This window comes from Populus euphratica, unplaced genomic scaffold (assembly GCF_000495115.2).
Source record: "Populus euphratica unplaced genomic scaffold, PopEup_1.0 scaffold5.1, whole genome shotgun sequence".
NCBI classification, from domain to species: Eukaryota; Viridiplantae; Streptophyta; class Magnoliopsida; order Malpighiales; family Salicaceae; genus Populus; species Populus euphratica.
In genome coordinates, this window is record NW_011499848.1 from 2,225,078 (window position 1) to 2,240,210 (window position 15,133).

The window sequence follows — 15,133 nt, forward strand, 5'->3', positions numbered from 1 at the left end:
CAATTTTTCCTCCTTTTTACGTGCTATTTTAAAACCCCAACTGACAGATTGATTTATTATCTTAGATAACTAGATCGGGTCAGGTTCTGAAAGTACTCGGACGAGCCCACGCGCCTCACATGTATTTCTCTTTTTTGTTTTTTCAGCTCTCCATTCATTTATTATTTATTTATTTGTGGCTCAGAAGAAGTTGCCTCTCTCGTCGCCAATAAATTCTTGATAAGTCCTTTTTTATTTTATTTTTTTCGATAAACTTTAACTAAATGTTTAAACTCGTTTCGAAAAAAACTATCAGAGAAAACAGCAGAACCTCTACTTTCTTTATTCTTTCTATTTCGAGGGTCGATATTACTTCCAGAAAATCTTTTTCAGTCAATGGCTTTTAAATGACATTATTTACACCATAACTTCTCGTTTGAACGGCCATATATATATATATATATATATATATATATATATAGATTAACAATTTTATAATTAATATAGCAAGCATGTGGCTGGGCATGTATAATTGCTAAAATAAATTTAAGGAGCTGCCAAGTTACTTGTCAAGTAACCTACGTGCCAATTAAGTAAATCATTTGATTGTTTGAGCGAAGAAATACATTAATCAACCATGCGTGCTCATGCATCTAGCAGCGACAGGTCATTATAATATTGATAGATAATATCCAACTAATAGGCGGTCAATAATAAGAGTTTGAGATTAAAAAATTTATTGTTTTTATATTTTAGATTTGAGTTCTAAAATTATTAATATTAATAATTATTTGAGATTTAACTGATTATTAACTTTATAATCTATAAAAACTAATGGAAGCACATATATGCTATCACAAACACCCCACTTAGAAACAAAATACACACACTGGAGTAATAAGTGTTTTATTAGTGGGATCACAAGAGTAATATTATGTAAACAATCTTTTTTGTATAAGATATTTATATAAACAGATGCAATTTTTATTTTGTGTGAGTTATCAATACTCTATTATTTATAAAATTCATATTTTATTACTTATTAATTAACACGGAGTTTATATAAATTTTGGAATGGAATATTCTTGCTCCCTGTCCCATCTAGCGCGTGGAACACTCCGTGAAAGCTCCCTGACCAGCGACTAGGATGCCAAATATAGGGGGGGCCACGGTTAGTTTCTCCTGCTCATTTACGAGGCTCCAATAATTTCTTTCGCCGACAAAAACAAAAAAAAGTCGGTCATCGAATTGACGAGAGACAAGTGACTAATTTCTACCTGCAATGCACATTAATTTGATGAAAGTGAGCCTCTTACGAATAATTCAGGCTCACGTCCTGCCACCGGTTATATTTAAAAATATATTAAAATAATATTCTTTATTTTTAAAATTATTTTTAATATAATTTTTTTATTAAAATACAAAAACAATAAGGCATGGCTCTCTCGTATCCTTTATAATTATTTATTTTTGACGTCTTCCTGAACGTAGAGCTACTGTGCAACACAAAATCTGATTATCTTTGCGATTCCCGCTCTTACAAGGTGTGAATTTAAATTCCTAAACACTAAAAAATCTAAAATAAAAAGAGTATGACAACAACACTGGAAACATTATTATTATTATTTTCTTATAATAAGATATATTTTGAGCTTGCGTATGAATTGAAACTATATTGTTGAGAGCCGACACACGTGAAACACGAAGAAACGCAAGCCATGTTTTACTCCCAGGAAACAATCGGATTATAAACATGGCACGTGTGAAACAGGTCCAAACAGGAGCCCACCTTGAAAAGCTAGCAATAGCTATTAGGAGTTCATAATAACTTATTCCTCGTACTTCAATGGAGTTTCTTGGTTGCTCCTCATGCATTAAAAAACTATAACATAGCCAGTGTCTATATTTTTAAACTCATCAATACCTAAATCTAATTCTTTATTATTCCTCACCTTATTTTCTAAAAAAAACATAAATATTAAACTTGGATTGGATCCAAGAACATGATAGATTATGTACTTTCGAGAACTCAAACTCTTGAATTCAAATTAATGGTTGAATCTTGAAGTGTGCAGGAATCATGGTAGTATTCTTGAACGTGCATCACTTATAGGTAGCTTTTCAAAAAATATAATTGGCAAATTATTTGATTTAAAGATAAGATCTAATTGTTGATTTGAATTTCACGGTGCATCATATTCTAAGAGTGAGAGGATTCAAACTCATAAAATTTTGTTTGCAGATATTAATATACCTTTGGTTGAAAAAAAACCCTAGTGTTATAGAAAGACAAATATTGGTCAAAAAGACTATTATAAAATCATTCATATTAGTCAAAATGGTACTTAACCAACACTAATTGGATTGGTGTTTGAAGTACACCTTTCTGGGTTGATTTTTTACTAATATAAAGCGGTATTAGTCTTTTCTAGGGAGAAAAAAGATACTAGATAAAAGTTATTTACTTAAATAAAGCAAACAAATAACAATAATTAACCATAAAAAAATAAGCTAATAATGTTATATCTGTAAGGTTCTAACACCATCATGTAAAGCCACACAAAGACACCAAAAAACAAACCATGCAAAATATTAATCCGCGAGCATCTCATGCAAAACCACACTGTTGTTTTAGTTTTTCCTTAATAATCAATTATTTTATATAAAAATAGAGGGTAAATTATGTAATTAGCATTAGAAATACAAATAAATAACGAAGTAATACAAGATGAAATCTTTTGGTGAAATAACATAATTTAAGGGTGTCGCCATTCAAAAACACAGTATGTCAATAATATTGCGTTTCAAAATTGTAACTCTAATTATAATTTTATTTTGGTTCTAAAACATGATATTATTGAAATATTGATATTGAATTGATCAATATATAAAATTTATGATTTATTTTTGTTTATTTTTTTATAAAGTTACTACGATATCAAATAAATATTTTTTTAGAATTGATACTTAACTTTTCAAGCATTTATTTTTATCATAAAATTAAACTAATCAAAGTTCATGATTCAAGTCGCAGGATGACTGACATCAATTAAATTTGATATTGTTTCAATATTAAAAAAAATATTATCTTAATATTTTTTTTAAATTATGTCATGTTTTTACTGACTATTAAAATTGTATTTAGACTCATTAAATTAGTTAATTCACTTTGAATCAGCTCTCATATGTTTTTATAATTTTATGTTTTTTAAAAAATTGTTTTCATAACTCTACTTAATTTTTATATAGTTATTATGATATTAAATAAATATTTTTTTTACAATTGATACACGATTTTTTAAGTATTTATTTTCATTATAAAATTAAATAAAAATAATTTAAAAAATAATAAAATTATTAAACTCATTAAAATTCATAATCCAGGTTGTAGGAACCGAGGTAAATTAAATCTGATATTACCTTAATATTTCAAAGTTGTTTTTTGAACTTATTAAATTAATTAATATGCTTTAAATCACTTATTATATAATTTAATTAAAAATTCAAACTAAATATGAGATCAAATTAAAAGATTTCAAGATTAAATCACTCAATTAAACTTAATAATATTCTATAAAAAAATCTTGATAGTCCCAATATTTTTCTTAAGTTTAAAAAGCATAATCCTACGCACGGCAGAATTTACTAGTACCCAGCTAAGACGCGTCCCCTAATTCACTGTATTCTTTCTGGTCGCCACCTCGGTGGAACTTCATCACTGTTGATTGTAACCTTCAAATCTTGAAAATTCCAACAAAACTTCCGCTCTAGCTCGCCTCACGTTAAAGGGAACTTGAAAAGGACAAACCTAGCTACCAGACCTCGACGTCGCCACTGGGTGCCTTGAGATTCAACTGCTGCAACAGCCGGCAGAGCCAGTTTCTTCGATGTAAAGGAAAATGAGAAGGTTTGATCATACACGTATAGTAGCTCATATTTGAATGTTAAAATATTAAAAGATCCTCATATGTATTAAATAGATAGGTAATTAACTTTCTTATTTTCTGTAACTCCGATTTAAGGGATATATCATGAACAGTTATTTTCAATATATTATAAAAATTTATTTGAAAATGTAGTTATAATTATTTTTTAAAATATATTTTAATCAGAAATATATTAGGATAATATATTTTTATTTTTTAAAAATTATTTTTCATATCATTGTATTAAAATAATCTAAAAATATTAATTTAAAATAAAAAATAATAATTCTTTCAAAAATATTTTTAAAATTAAAAAACGATCTGTCCTTATAATCTGACTGACGTAAAAGTCGACTAGTTTTCAGCTGTCCAGAAAAAAGCAACATGCTTTCGTAGCCAAGGCCAAGCATTCAACTTTTCCAAAATAATCTGCCATGCACGTTTCAGGAAATTTAAGAGATCGTGTAGAAGAAACTTTGTTTTTCAAAAAAACAAAAACTGACCACCTCATTCACTGTTGCTATATGTTATCATTCCACTTTAGGGCTTGTTGGCGCTTCCGAGCATAATTTTCGCAGTAAAATTATATATCGTATTGATATTTTAAATATGGCTTATTGATAGATGAGATTTTATATGCTAATTTATTAGGGTGTGATTATGTGAAATGTTGCATGAAATTAAAAAAAATAAAAATAAAAAAACACGGCAAGAATGAAATCAACTCCAAAAAAATATTTTAAGAGATTTCAGTTCAGCTAACATAAAATATTTATGTTTCAATTGAAATCTATCTATTCACTCAATATAATAGTATACATGGTGTCATAAGTAAGGTTGTCAATTTCGTTTTGTTTCGTCTAAAATGATCGAAATATTCCATATCAATTTTAAAAATAAAATGATTTTTATCTCATTTTAAATCTCGGTCTGTTCTGAATTTTTTACCTAAATTTTGATTGGAATATTTCGATTTCATTCCACATGTTTCGTTCCGCTCTTGAAAAGCTATTAAATTAAATTGAATCTTGTTCAATTTAATTATTTAAACCACCTAAGTATAAAAAGCTTTTTTTCATTACTATTTTCAATAACAATGATATTAATAATAATATTAAAAATCATTAATATTATTTTCATTAACAATGATATTAATTTTTTAAAATTAGATTTATCACTAATATATATGATTTATATCCATATTGTTTTTTTTTTCATGTTTATACTTTGTAGGAATTTGAGCAAAATAAAGGTTGATTTAGATTTCATAAATCTTGATAACACTGACCTGACTTTATATTTAAAATATTTGTGTTAAAATATTTTACTTTCATAATATTTGATATTTTATTTAAATTAAATTACTTTAAGTTAAAGCTCTATTTAATCTTAATTATTTAGAAATATTTTAAATTATATTTATTTAGTATTGTGTTTGTATTGTATAATTTATAATTAATTTATCTTAAATTTTAATTATATTTATTGAATATATATATATATAGAGAGAGAGAGAGAGAGTATAATTTCAAAATAACATGTTAAAATATTATAAAATTAAAATATTTTATTTTAATTTAAAAAATAAAATATTTATTGAAATAAAATTGACAACCTTGATAACGAGTAATATGTCATTTAAACGTGTTGAGTCAGAGAAAAGTTGCTAGACATGGTCGATTGCCCGCCACCACTGAAGTCTATAAAGATAACCCACTGCCCCTTCTATTTTGACACAGAACCTTTTGCTCCTCGTTCATCTCTCCCAGCTCCTTGTCTCTTTTTCTAATTTTTGTTTTTGCAACAAAATTAACCTCTAGAGTCAATCAATCATGCTCATCAAATACTTAAATCTCATTATTGCCCATCTCAGATGGGCATTTAATTTCTTGTGTTACTATCCGTTCAGCTTCCAAGAACACGAATTGTTTGCTGTGACTGCAATTGGTGAAGAACTAAACACGGTGATCAATGAAGCTCCTGCGGAATGTGCCGTGTGTCTAGATGACGTTGAAGAAGGCGAAGAAATCAGAGAGCTGAGATGTGGGCATATCTTTCATAGAGCATGCCTATACAGATGGCTTGACTTCCGGCAATCGACTTGCCCACTATGCCGAGGAAGTCTTGCTTTCCGGAGAACATTGATCCTTGATCAGCGCCGAACAGAAGTACTGACGTTCAAGTTCTGCTCTTTCAAATCCACCGATGAACGTGATACATGGTGGCTACGATGAATCAAGTCTTCAAGATTTTAGTACCTCGCTCAGGAGAAAGTAAAACGGAGTAATGACCTTCTCCCCACTCCTTCAGAATATATATCATGGCATGTTCGTTAACGAGTTGCTATTGAGGCAAACTTCTCAAGCACGAAGTGGTCGTTAATTCCTGAGCACGTGACAGACTAGTTAAGCTGAAGGTTCATTGTTAGTATGTGATGTCTTTTTATTCTTCCGATATTGCATAGTCAGCTAATTGACCTGAAAGGGTGAAGCCATCTCCCTCTCAGAATCTCTAATGACACTCCTGCAATGTCATGTATGTTGGCTCTTAGTCATGCTTGTAATAAACTTTTGATGTTTGATAAGTGTTGTTTTAGTTAGTTTTGGTGAATCTTTCAAAATCTCGCTAAGATTCAAGCATGATTCAGGAGAGAGTTGAATGGAAAATACGAGGTTGAGATTTTTGTCTCGTTGCTGGGGTGGATAAGTTAGTTTGTCCACTACCATAAACGAAAAATCATTATTTTTCAGTTTTCTATATTACATATTATTTATATATATTAAGATAATATTTTTTTATTTTATTTTTTAAATTCATTTTTTACATTAAAAAACATATAAAAAAATTTTAAATAATAAAAAATTGATTTTTAGTAAATCTTTATCTGGACGGCAATCCAGAGCTAAGAATCTAACTTCTAAAGCAAAGAAAAGTATGTCCATTAAAAACAAAGTTAATGTTCACTTTACAAGGCAACTGACAGAAGTTTTCTTGATCAATCGATAGATTGAACCCAAACACCCCCAGCCCAACAAAAGAGGGCCTTTATGCACCAACGAGATAGCAGCATAGTTGCATAGTAGAGACACTGTTTAGTAGACAGCACAACACCATTCTGTCTACAAATTGTAGCAGAAATTGGCATTTATGCACCAACGAGATAGCAGCATGTGATAGCGTAAATGTATTAATCTTAAGTATATTATCATTGGCCTTCTGTAGCGTGTTATCTTCTCTTGCACAATTTTTTTAAGCTATGACAAATATTCATTTCAACACTTAGTATTTTCAATATTTAAGATTCACAGGTGCCCATTTATCTCCATGATACCCTTTTCATGATTTTCCCTCTTTGATAATGCTTTAGATAAATTTTCAAATATTTCTAGTTATTATTTTAAAACTCAACCCAACCATCCAAAAACCCAAAACCTAGTTAATTTATGACTAGAATCAGCCTAGATTTATATAAAAAAAATAGAGATAGTTAAAAATAATATTTTTAAATCCGAACTAGTAATCAATCACCCAATTAAAAAATTAGTTACAACTCATTAATTATTTTTTTATTAAAACAACATCATTTTAATTTATTAAAACAATAGGATTGATTTAAATAACCCAGTTAAAAACCATGAATAGATCCATGTAGATCTTCAAACCAGGTTTAAAAACACTATTTCTACTAATTAATTTCTTTTTATTTAAACTTACCAAGTTAATTTGCTCGGTACGAACAGTTCAAGAAATTAAAGCTGCAAGTGACCATTCAAACAATGGAGAGTACAAGGAGATAATATTGAATAATTAAAAAGGATAATGCTAATTACCTCATTGAGTGGATCGGAAACACTCAAAGGTCATCATCGTCCCCGTCCTCTTCATCCTTGAAGATCACAAAATTTTGGTTAGTACTGGGGGAGGCGCAAGTGAGAGAGAAAAATACAAAACAACATGATTTAATTAAAAAAATATGACGGGTGGAAAATATAACAAAAGAACGGTAAAATCTTCATATCAATACACCTCCTTGTATGCCTTTTCCATTGCTTCGAGTTGGCCAGGCGTAGTTCTGCCGAATGATGGAGCAGCAGCAGAGCACAGCACACTAGAGTCTGCCACCACTGACTAAATTTCCTCCCAGGCGCTCCCCTGCTGCAACAGTTAACTCAAACCTTGAGAGTTCTATTCCTCGCAGCTACGGGGGCAATGACATTAAAGAAACCTGAAAAGGATGCCCCTAACTCATCATCAGCTATTGCCTGTTCTTGGAATTCGATCACAGTGTCTGCCAACAAAGCCAATATCTGCAACATACAGAGACCAGACAAGGAAGGCGCATAAATGGTTGATTATATACCCTGTCAATTATTAACAATAAAAATAAAATAGCACGCACTGAGGTTAAAGTACTATACCTAAGAAAATGAAAATAACCCAAGATGCTAATTTGTTTTTTTGTTCATTTAACTATGTAATATACCCTTTACAAATTGGTTATAGTATTTTATTTTTATTTTTCGATTTGAACAATTTTTTTTTCCCTCACATATGGGACAAATATTATGAAAGGGAGGAGAATTAAATTATTCCATGTCTTTTAAGGGTTCATCTGCTAGAAGTTAATATAGCTAAGTGATGATGTCTGGAAAAATTGCCCTTTTGGAAAGAAAAAAATTATCGGGGAGGAACTTGCTTTCTCAAAGTCTTGTATAGAACATTGCTACAAGTTGATGTGCAAAAACATTGTAAGGAACAAGCTTGCATATCTAAACATGCGCATTCAAAGCTTAATCGTAAGGATGAACCTTTATATGTCCCTGCACATTAATTTTACTCAATTCAGCATGCCTCGTGGATCACAACAGAACCAGAGCACTGGTTGTGACCTTAATTTTTTAGGCCACTTGAATCTCTCCTGGATTCAATTAGAAAGTTGGGGTTCAAAATCAATTTAGTTCATTTTGGTTATGTCATCGATAGCTCGGAAAACAAGGACAGAAACATTACAAATCGATTGCAGTCATTATGCTTTATCAAAAACAAAAAATACAAGGAAATGTTTTATAATTAGTTCATCCAGATATAAATATATTGTACATGAATTTAAATGCAAGATACATGACCCTTAGACATTCTAACCAAGTGAACTAGAATATTCAAAAGAGTACCTCAAAAAAGTAAAACCCACTGAACTCAACAGCGAGCACATATAGGAAAAATATATGCAAAAATTAATGGCTCCCATGTAGATACTGAAAACTTTCACAATACTTCCATTTATAATTTTATTCAAGCTTTCAGGTATTAAATTCTTTCCAATCCACTAATGATTTGGAAGCTTAATAAATCAAATACTTCTAAATTTGTATAAACTAAATCAGATCAGGAATGGCGTAACAGAAGATCTTCTCCATGTTAAATAGCGCAAAGGTTTGAAGTAGGAGGAAAATGGCTCCTCATTCTATAGGTTACTTTTACCCTAACCAGAGCTGATTTCAATAAACTTCAATCTGTTGTACAAATTACACAAACTAAAAGTGGGAGACAACCTGATAAATTTACAGGTGAAAAAAACTACACAGCCAGCAATATAAATCACACCCGTCATTCAAGGAAATTATAAACTGGAAGAAAGAGGAAAATGATGAAATTAGAAATTCCAAGCTATTTATCTTAATTAACAAATGAGATACTTACTGTAAGAATAGAATATAACTTAGCAAAATCCCATACAAGAAATGAGGATCCCACAATTTCGTTTTTCTTCTTAATCATAAGAATAGTTAACAAGTGTTTTATGAAATGAGGAATCTGCAATTTCTTTTTTTCTTCTTGATAATAATAATATTTAACAAGTGTTTTACGAACATGGAAATTAATAGCTCATGGCACCAAGCACTTGATTTTCCTTTAACTGTGGAATTTGGGAAAAGATGAGATTCAGACAATTAACTTAAATGGACTCATGTTACTAGTTTGAGATTCAAACAATTAGGATCAGTACTCTCTCTATTAGTCGATATTATTTCAATGAAATTTGGTAATTAAATCCAATGAATCCTGCTAAAAAGTCAAGATTCCATCAATTTATCAAATCAAATTCAACATTATAATCTAGCAAGGGCATGTACTGCACGGGAAAAATTTCAAACAGAAGGTGATTAATACAGCACAAAAGTTGTCGCTAACAAACAATGACAGAGAGGAAAGAACCAGGGAATTGAACAGCTGTGGCCAGGAGATATCATCACCCCTAACACATTTGTAAATTGAAACAAAAGCAACTAGGAAGCATACTTACCTTGCTGTTTAGTCCATTCTGACATCACATAAACAATTTCATAGCCTTCAGCTGGTATACCTATCAGCGCCTCAAAGAATTGTTCAACATGAGAAGCATTCATATGGACCTGTGTTTTAAACAAGCAGAACGTGCAAAAGTCAGTCCATGAAAAGCAAATGAAGTACCCATGAAATCTTAGCCATAGCAGCTAATAAGACAGCAGTTTGTAAATAAAAGAGGATGCAAGGCAAGTGATTGAAACCCTATGTATTAGTGAAATGATTGACATCTTTGCAAGAAATTATTTGACAATATCCTTAAGCATTGCCCTACTAGCTAGGCAAAAGAAAGTTGACATAGTTTGAGTTGATTGAAGCTGAAGCATCTAGTATTGAAGGCACATACCAATCTAGCGAAAATGAGCAACAATGAGCTTTTCAACCCCACTATTTGAGCCGATTGCATTCGTTGAACAAGAGCAGCTACCAGGTCTAGGATATGCGTTGCCATTTGCAATGGCAGGTGTAAAATAAGCTGTAAAATGTAACTCCCAACAAAAAGAGATCCAGAACTTTCCAGACCAGGGTCGACAAGCCTACAAAGCCAAGAATTTAATCAGGGTCAAGAAACAAAATTCTACATGGAATTCATGGTCAGCAAGAATCATTTTCATTGTAAAGCTCTAGATGGAGCACCATCAAGAAACCATAAAGCCACTGACGTGCAAAATTACATTTACATCATACGAAATAGAGTTCATCAAAACAGACTCCATATTTAGAGGACCAGAAAAGGTTGAAATCTGCTAAGCAGCGAGGACTCGCGGTTTAGGCAAAAAGGATCAAGAACTGAAACCCAATTTATCTGTTGTCCTATGTCAATCTGCAAAGATGATTGGCAACTCATGCTCGATATATATTTTCTAATTTTAAGATTCTTTTTTGGAAAACCCCCTAAATTTATCCCTTGTGCTTGTGTTAAAATTGCAATTCTCATGGTCCTGCTCTTTTCTTCAGTCACCTACTTAGCATGCATATATATGCACATGCACTAGCATACCCATCTTTTCTTTGAACAGGTTCCTATTTCCATTCATAGAAACCTCCCATTCTATAACCAACAAGAAAACTAAAACCACTCAAATAGTGCTTTCTCAAAATAGCAACAAAATTTGTGAACACTAACCTGAGGTGACGATACAAATGTGTGCAAGCATGGGAACAAAACCGGTACTAATGTTGGCACCAAAGTATCATCTAGATCCCCAGAGAGAAGGGCCGAACACCTTAGAGCTCCATGCACTACAAATTCCAACATCAACTATAGTCATCTTTCTCGAGTCAAGATTCAATGAACTGGTCACTTATAAAGATATCCAAACTCAAGATTCAATTTGACAAATAGAACTTGAGGATTTATTTATGTATTTAAAAATGTCTAGCTTGGAATGTACATGACAATCTCAAATTTAAAGGGGGGGAGAAAAAAACTTCACCACAACCAAACCGAACATTCCAAAGACTTACCTTCACTCATATGAGTTTGATCGTTAATCAACTTTAGCTTGGAATGTACATGACAATCTCAAATTTAAAGGGGGGGAGAAAAAAACTTCACCACAACCAAACCGAACATTCCAAAGACTTACCTTCACTCATATGAGTTTGATCGTTAATCAACTTTAGCTTGGAATGTACATGACAATCTCAAATTTAAAGGGGGGGAGAAAAAAACTTCACCACAACCAAACCGAACATTCCAAAGACTTACCTTCACTCATATGAGTTTGATCGTTAATCAACTTCAAAAGAAACGGCACTAAATCAGGCCAATTCTCAGGCTAGTCATTACAGCAATCGAAGCAGTAGCCATACTAATAGCGGTACAAATCTTCCGGTGAGAATCATCCAACGAAGGTAAAAGTAGTCTCCGTGTAACTTGCTAATGACAGAAGAGGAATAAACTAAAAATCAGGTCTCGATTTATGAATTTCAAGATTTAAAAAGAAGGAAAGGTGGTCATAATAACTACCTTCCCTTCAGTTGCGACAACAGGAGGCTCAAGCGAATCCTCGCCTTCATGCCAATGTCTCTTAATGAATTGCGTTAATAGTACCGCAGCTAGGTAATTATCAAGTTAATTATCGGAACAAATCAAATTAACAAAAAAGTTAAAATAAATCACAAAATCTAAGAGGATATCTGACACAATCCAAAAGGAAGTTCCTTATTTACAGCAACTTTTGATAATGGGCGACTCCAAAGCCTGGAGAAATAATATTCGATTAGACTCCATCGATGATATCGGAAAATATTCCGAGGAGAAGAGGGAGGGGAGTGACCCTGGTTGAAGAGAGGCTTCGGGGAAGGAACGGGTTTCCCGGTTAGGATCGAGAGTGGTATTCAGGCAATTGAGTAGCCATTGTTGATCTTGATCCATTACGTTCACCATTTTATTTTATACCTAATTCAGCCATTGAGAAATCAAAAGCCCAGTTTTCCTTTTCCCGCTCTTGAAGGAGAGTTTTTGCGGTGAGAGGCAAGAGGATATTTTTGTTTCAGGTTCATTTCATATGAATATATTGGTCGAGGTTCTTTAGGGTTTAGCTTACGAGGGCACACTGGGTTGGGCTTTTAGCCCACCACCAATTTATTTCTTGTTTTAAGCCCATCCAAATGATTCTCAAAGGAAGACGGAAAAAAATAAAAGAAGCAAAGAACAGTCATGAAACATTGCTCTCTCTGTTCATGGTGTAAAGCCACATTTCAATCGCAGAACACCAAACGTTTCTTACATGCTTCTACCTTCAGAGGCCTAGAACTCATAGCATTTCGAATAGGGGAAAGTACAGTTTTAGGTGATTTATTAGCAAATAAAAGACAGCAATTATGTCATTCCCATTTGCCCCTAATTTGAAGAGGATGCCTAAAATCAAAGGTCAGCACCACATTTCCATCCATCCTCTTCAATGCAAACCTCTCAACCAACACATAGCTACCGAATTTCCTCCACTCTCCCTTGCCATCAAACTGCTCGGTTCTCTTCACGCTCACTTGCCTGTCACCAGCCCACCCGACTCTTTCTTGTTCCCACTTCATTCTCTCCACAATTTCTAATCTCAGCCCCACATTTTTTTCTCCTACCACATCGGTAACATCCCTAAACCACATTACCCCATCAACAACAATCTTCTGGTCATGCACAGCTTCTGTCCCACCAATTTTAACCACTTGGCATTTGACAGCAACATCTACACTCACAGCATTGTCTTCATTATACGTACTTTCACAAGCAAAAATCTGCTCCCATTGTTGCTCGAGAGTCATCTCATAATAGGTTGAATTCCTCATCTGATCTTCAAGTGTTTTTCCTTCTTTGATGAACATGAAAGGACAATACCACTTCCCCACCTTCACAGTTTCAGAACAACTCTGTGACAATGGGAAGCTGAAGTCTGGAAGGCGGGCACGGAGAGCTATGTTAAGGCCTGGTGCTTCGCTCAGCTGGAACTCCTTGGGAGTTGAAGCAGCCAATTCCCAACCATCTCTCCTTAAGAATCTTGGAGGCAGCCCATCCGAAGCTACAGATTTGGCAACAAAGCTACCCCATTTTATCTGTCGAATATGAAATCGTTGATATATGCTGTTAGGATCCAAAGGCCGTGGCTCTAAACAGGATGTACGATTGGAGGAACGACTTGTTTTCACGCCCTCCTTAATCTTGCTGTTTATGTAAGCTTTCCTGATGCAGATCATGGTGAAATAATTATTTAAGTCAACTAAAACTATTTGGTTAGCATAACCAACAGCACAAATTAACAGTATAAGAGCCAATTTGGGCCAAAAGAAAAGGGAGGATAAAAAAGAAAGTGCAGATTGAGATAAGACACATACCCTTTATGCTTCCATTTCCTTTGAATAACATAGTATTGTTTGGAAGACAATGGTTGGTCAAGAACAGGATTGAATAGAACACGGGTGCATTCAGTGAAGTCCCCGTCCGGAAACAAAACCTCTAGGTCCTTGTTTTGAGGAAACGGCTGGGCTCCAATATAATCAGTACTCTTGACCAACCCAAAACAGCAAGTAGGTTCAGTTTCATCATCTTGGATCACCAATATACCAGAATTCGGACCCTCGGGAGGAGATAATGAAAGAGCTGAAGGATATCTTCGATACATTGAGAGAGGCCTTGTCACATACATGATTGCTTTTTTTTTTTTTTGTTCTTTGTGTTTCCCTTGGTGTTTTAACTAAGCATTAATTAACTTATAAATACGTATTGATTAATGAACTCATCGACTGTGGCTTGTATAACTTGATCAAGTTACATAATTGGTTCTGTAAGGTAATGATCAACCAGTTGACTTCAGTTTTCTGTGGTCAGTGCAAGCTTTTTTCTATGCAACTGGGCATAAATGGTTCCCCATGGACGTGTTTTGGGCCCTTATTTATTTCAAAAACATCAAAATTCAATCAAACAACACGTAACACAGGCATTTCCATCTGACATGCCATATGCTAGGAAATTTCCAGAAGTACTTAAATACGGAATACTTATTTGACCTAAAAAAATAAATTCAAGTGGGGGAAATAATTAGTTAATTAGAAGACCCGAGATCAGAACCTATTTGAAATCCAAAGGCATTGCCTTGAAGTTATAACAGATTGGTTTGGTTTGACGAGGAAACTACTTAACAAGTGCGGGTTTCTTCCTTAACGAATCTTACTTGACAAGTAATTAACTGTACAAGTGTTCGGATGAAAAACATTAAAAGTAGAGACAACTAAATTAAAATAAAATAACTTGAAGGTACATGTCGTAACAATCACCAGGATTCAAGCATCTGTTCTTTATTAGATTTTGCTGCTATGTGGTAAATCTATCGGTAAATATGATAATTTTTATTTTTTAACCGGTAAATAGAGAAGAGTAATTTCAA

General features: G+C 32.9%; 2 protein-coding genes and 1 long non-coding RNA gene across 3 annotated transcripts; 1 reads left to right on the top strand and 2 right to left on the bottom strand.

Annotated features, from left to right (window-relative positions):
- Positions 1 to 5,737: 5,737 nt before the first annotated feature.
- On the top strand, positions 5,738 to 6,139 carry LOC105119138 (probable E3 ubiquitin-protein ligase XERICO). Its single transcript, XM_011017246.1, has one exon. It carries the CDS (start codon positions 5,738 to 5,740, stop codon positions 6,137 to 6,139), a length of 402 nt encoding a protein of 133 aa, XP_011015548.1.
- A 1,506-nt stretch (positions 6,140 to 7,645) lies between these two features.
- LOC105114166 (uncharacterized) lies at positions 7,646 to 10,670 on the bottom strand. The gene is made up of 4 exons (XR_840077.1): positions 10,597 to 10,670; positions 10,210 to 10,318; positions 7,932 to 8,212; positions 7,646 to 7,791 (listed from the first exon to the last, which is right to left on the bottom strand). It is a non-coding gene; the product is annotated as an uncharacterized LOC105114166 (long non-coding RNA).
- A 2,246-nt stretch (positions 10,671 to 12,916) lies between these two features.
- On the bottom strand, positions 12,917 to 14,568 carry LOC105114174 (uncharacterized). Its single transcript, XM_011010643.1, has 2 exons — positions 14,085 to 14,568; positions 12,917 to 13,932 (listed from the first exon to the last, which is right to left on the bottom strand). The coding sequence occupies exons 1-2, from the start codon at positions 14,393 to 14,395 to the stop codon at positions 13,083 to 13,085; spliced, it is 1,161 nt and encodes a 386-aa protein (XP_011008945.1). The 5' UTR covers positions 14,396 to 14,568; the 3' UTR covers positions 12,917 to 13,082.
- Positions 14,569 to 15,133: the final 565 nt, after the last annotated feature.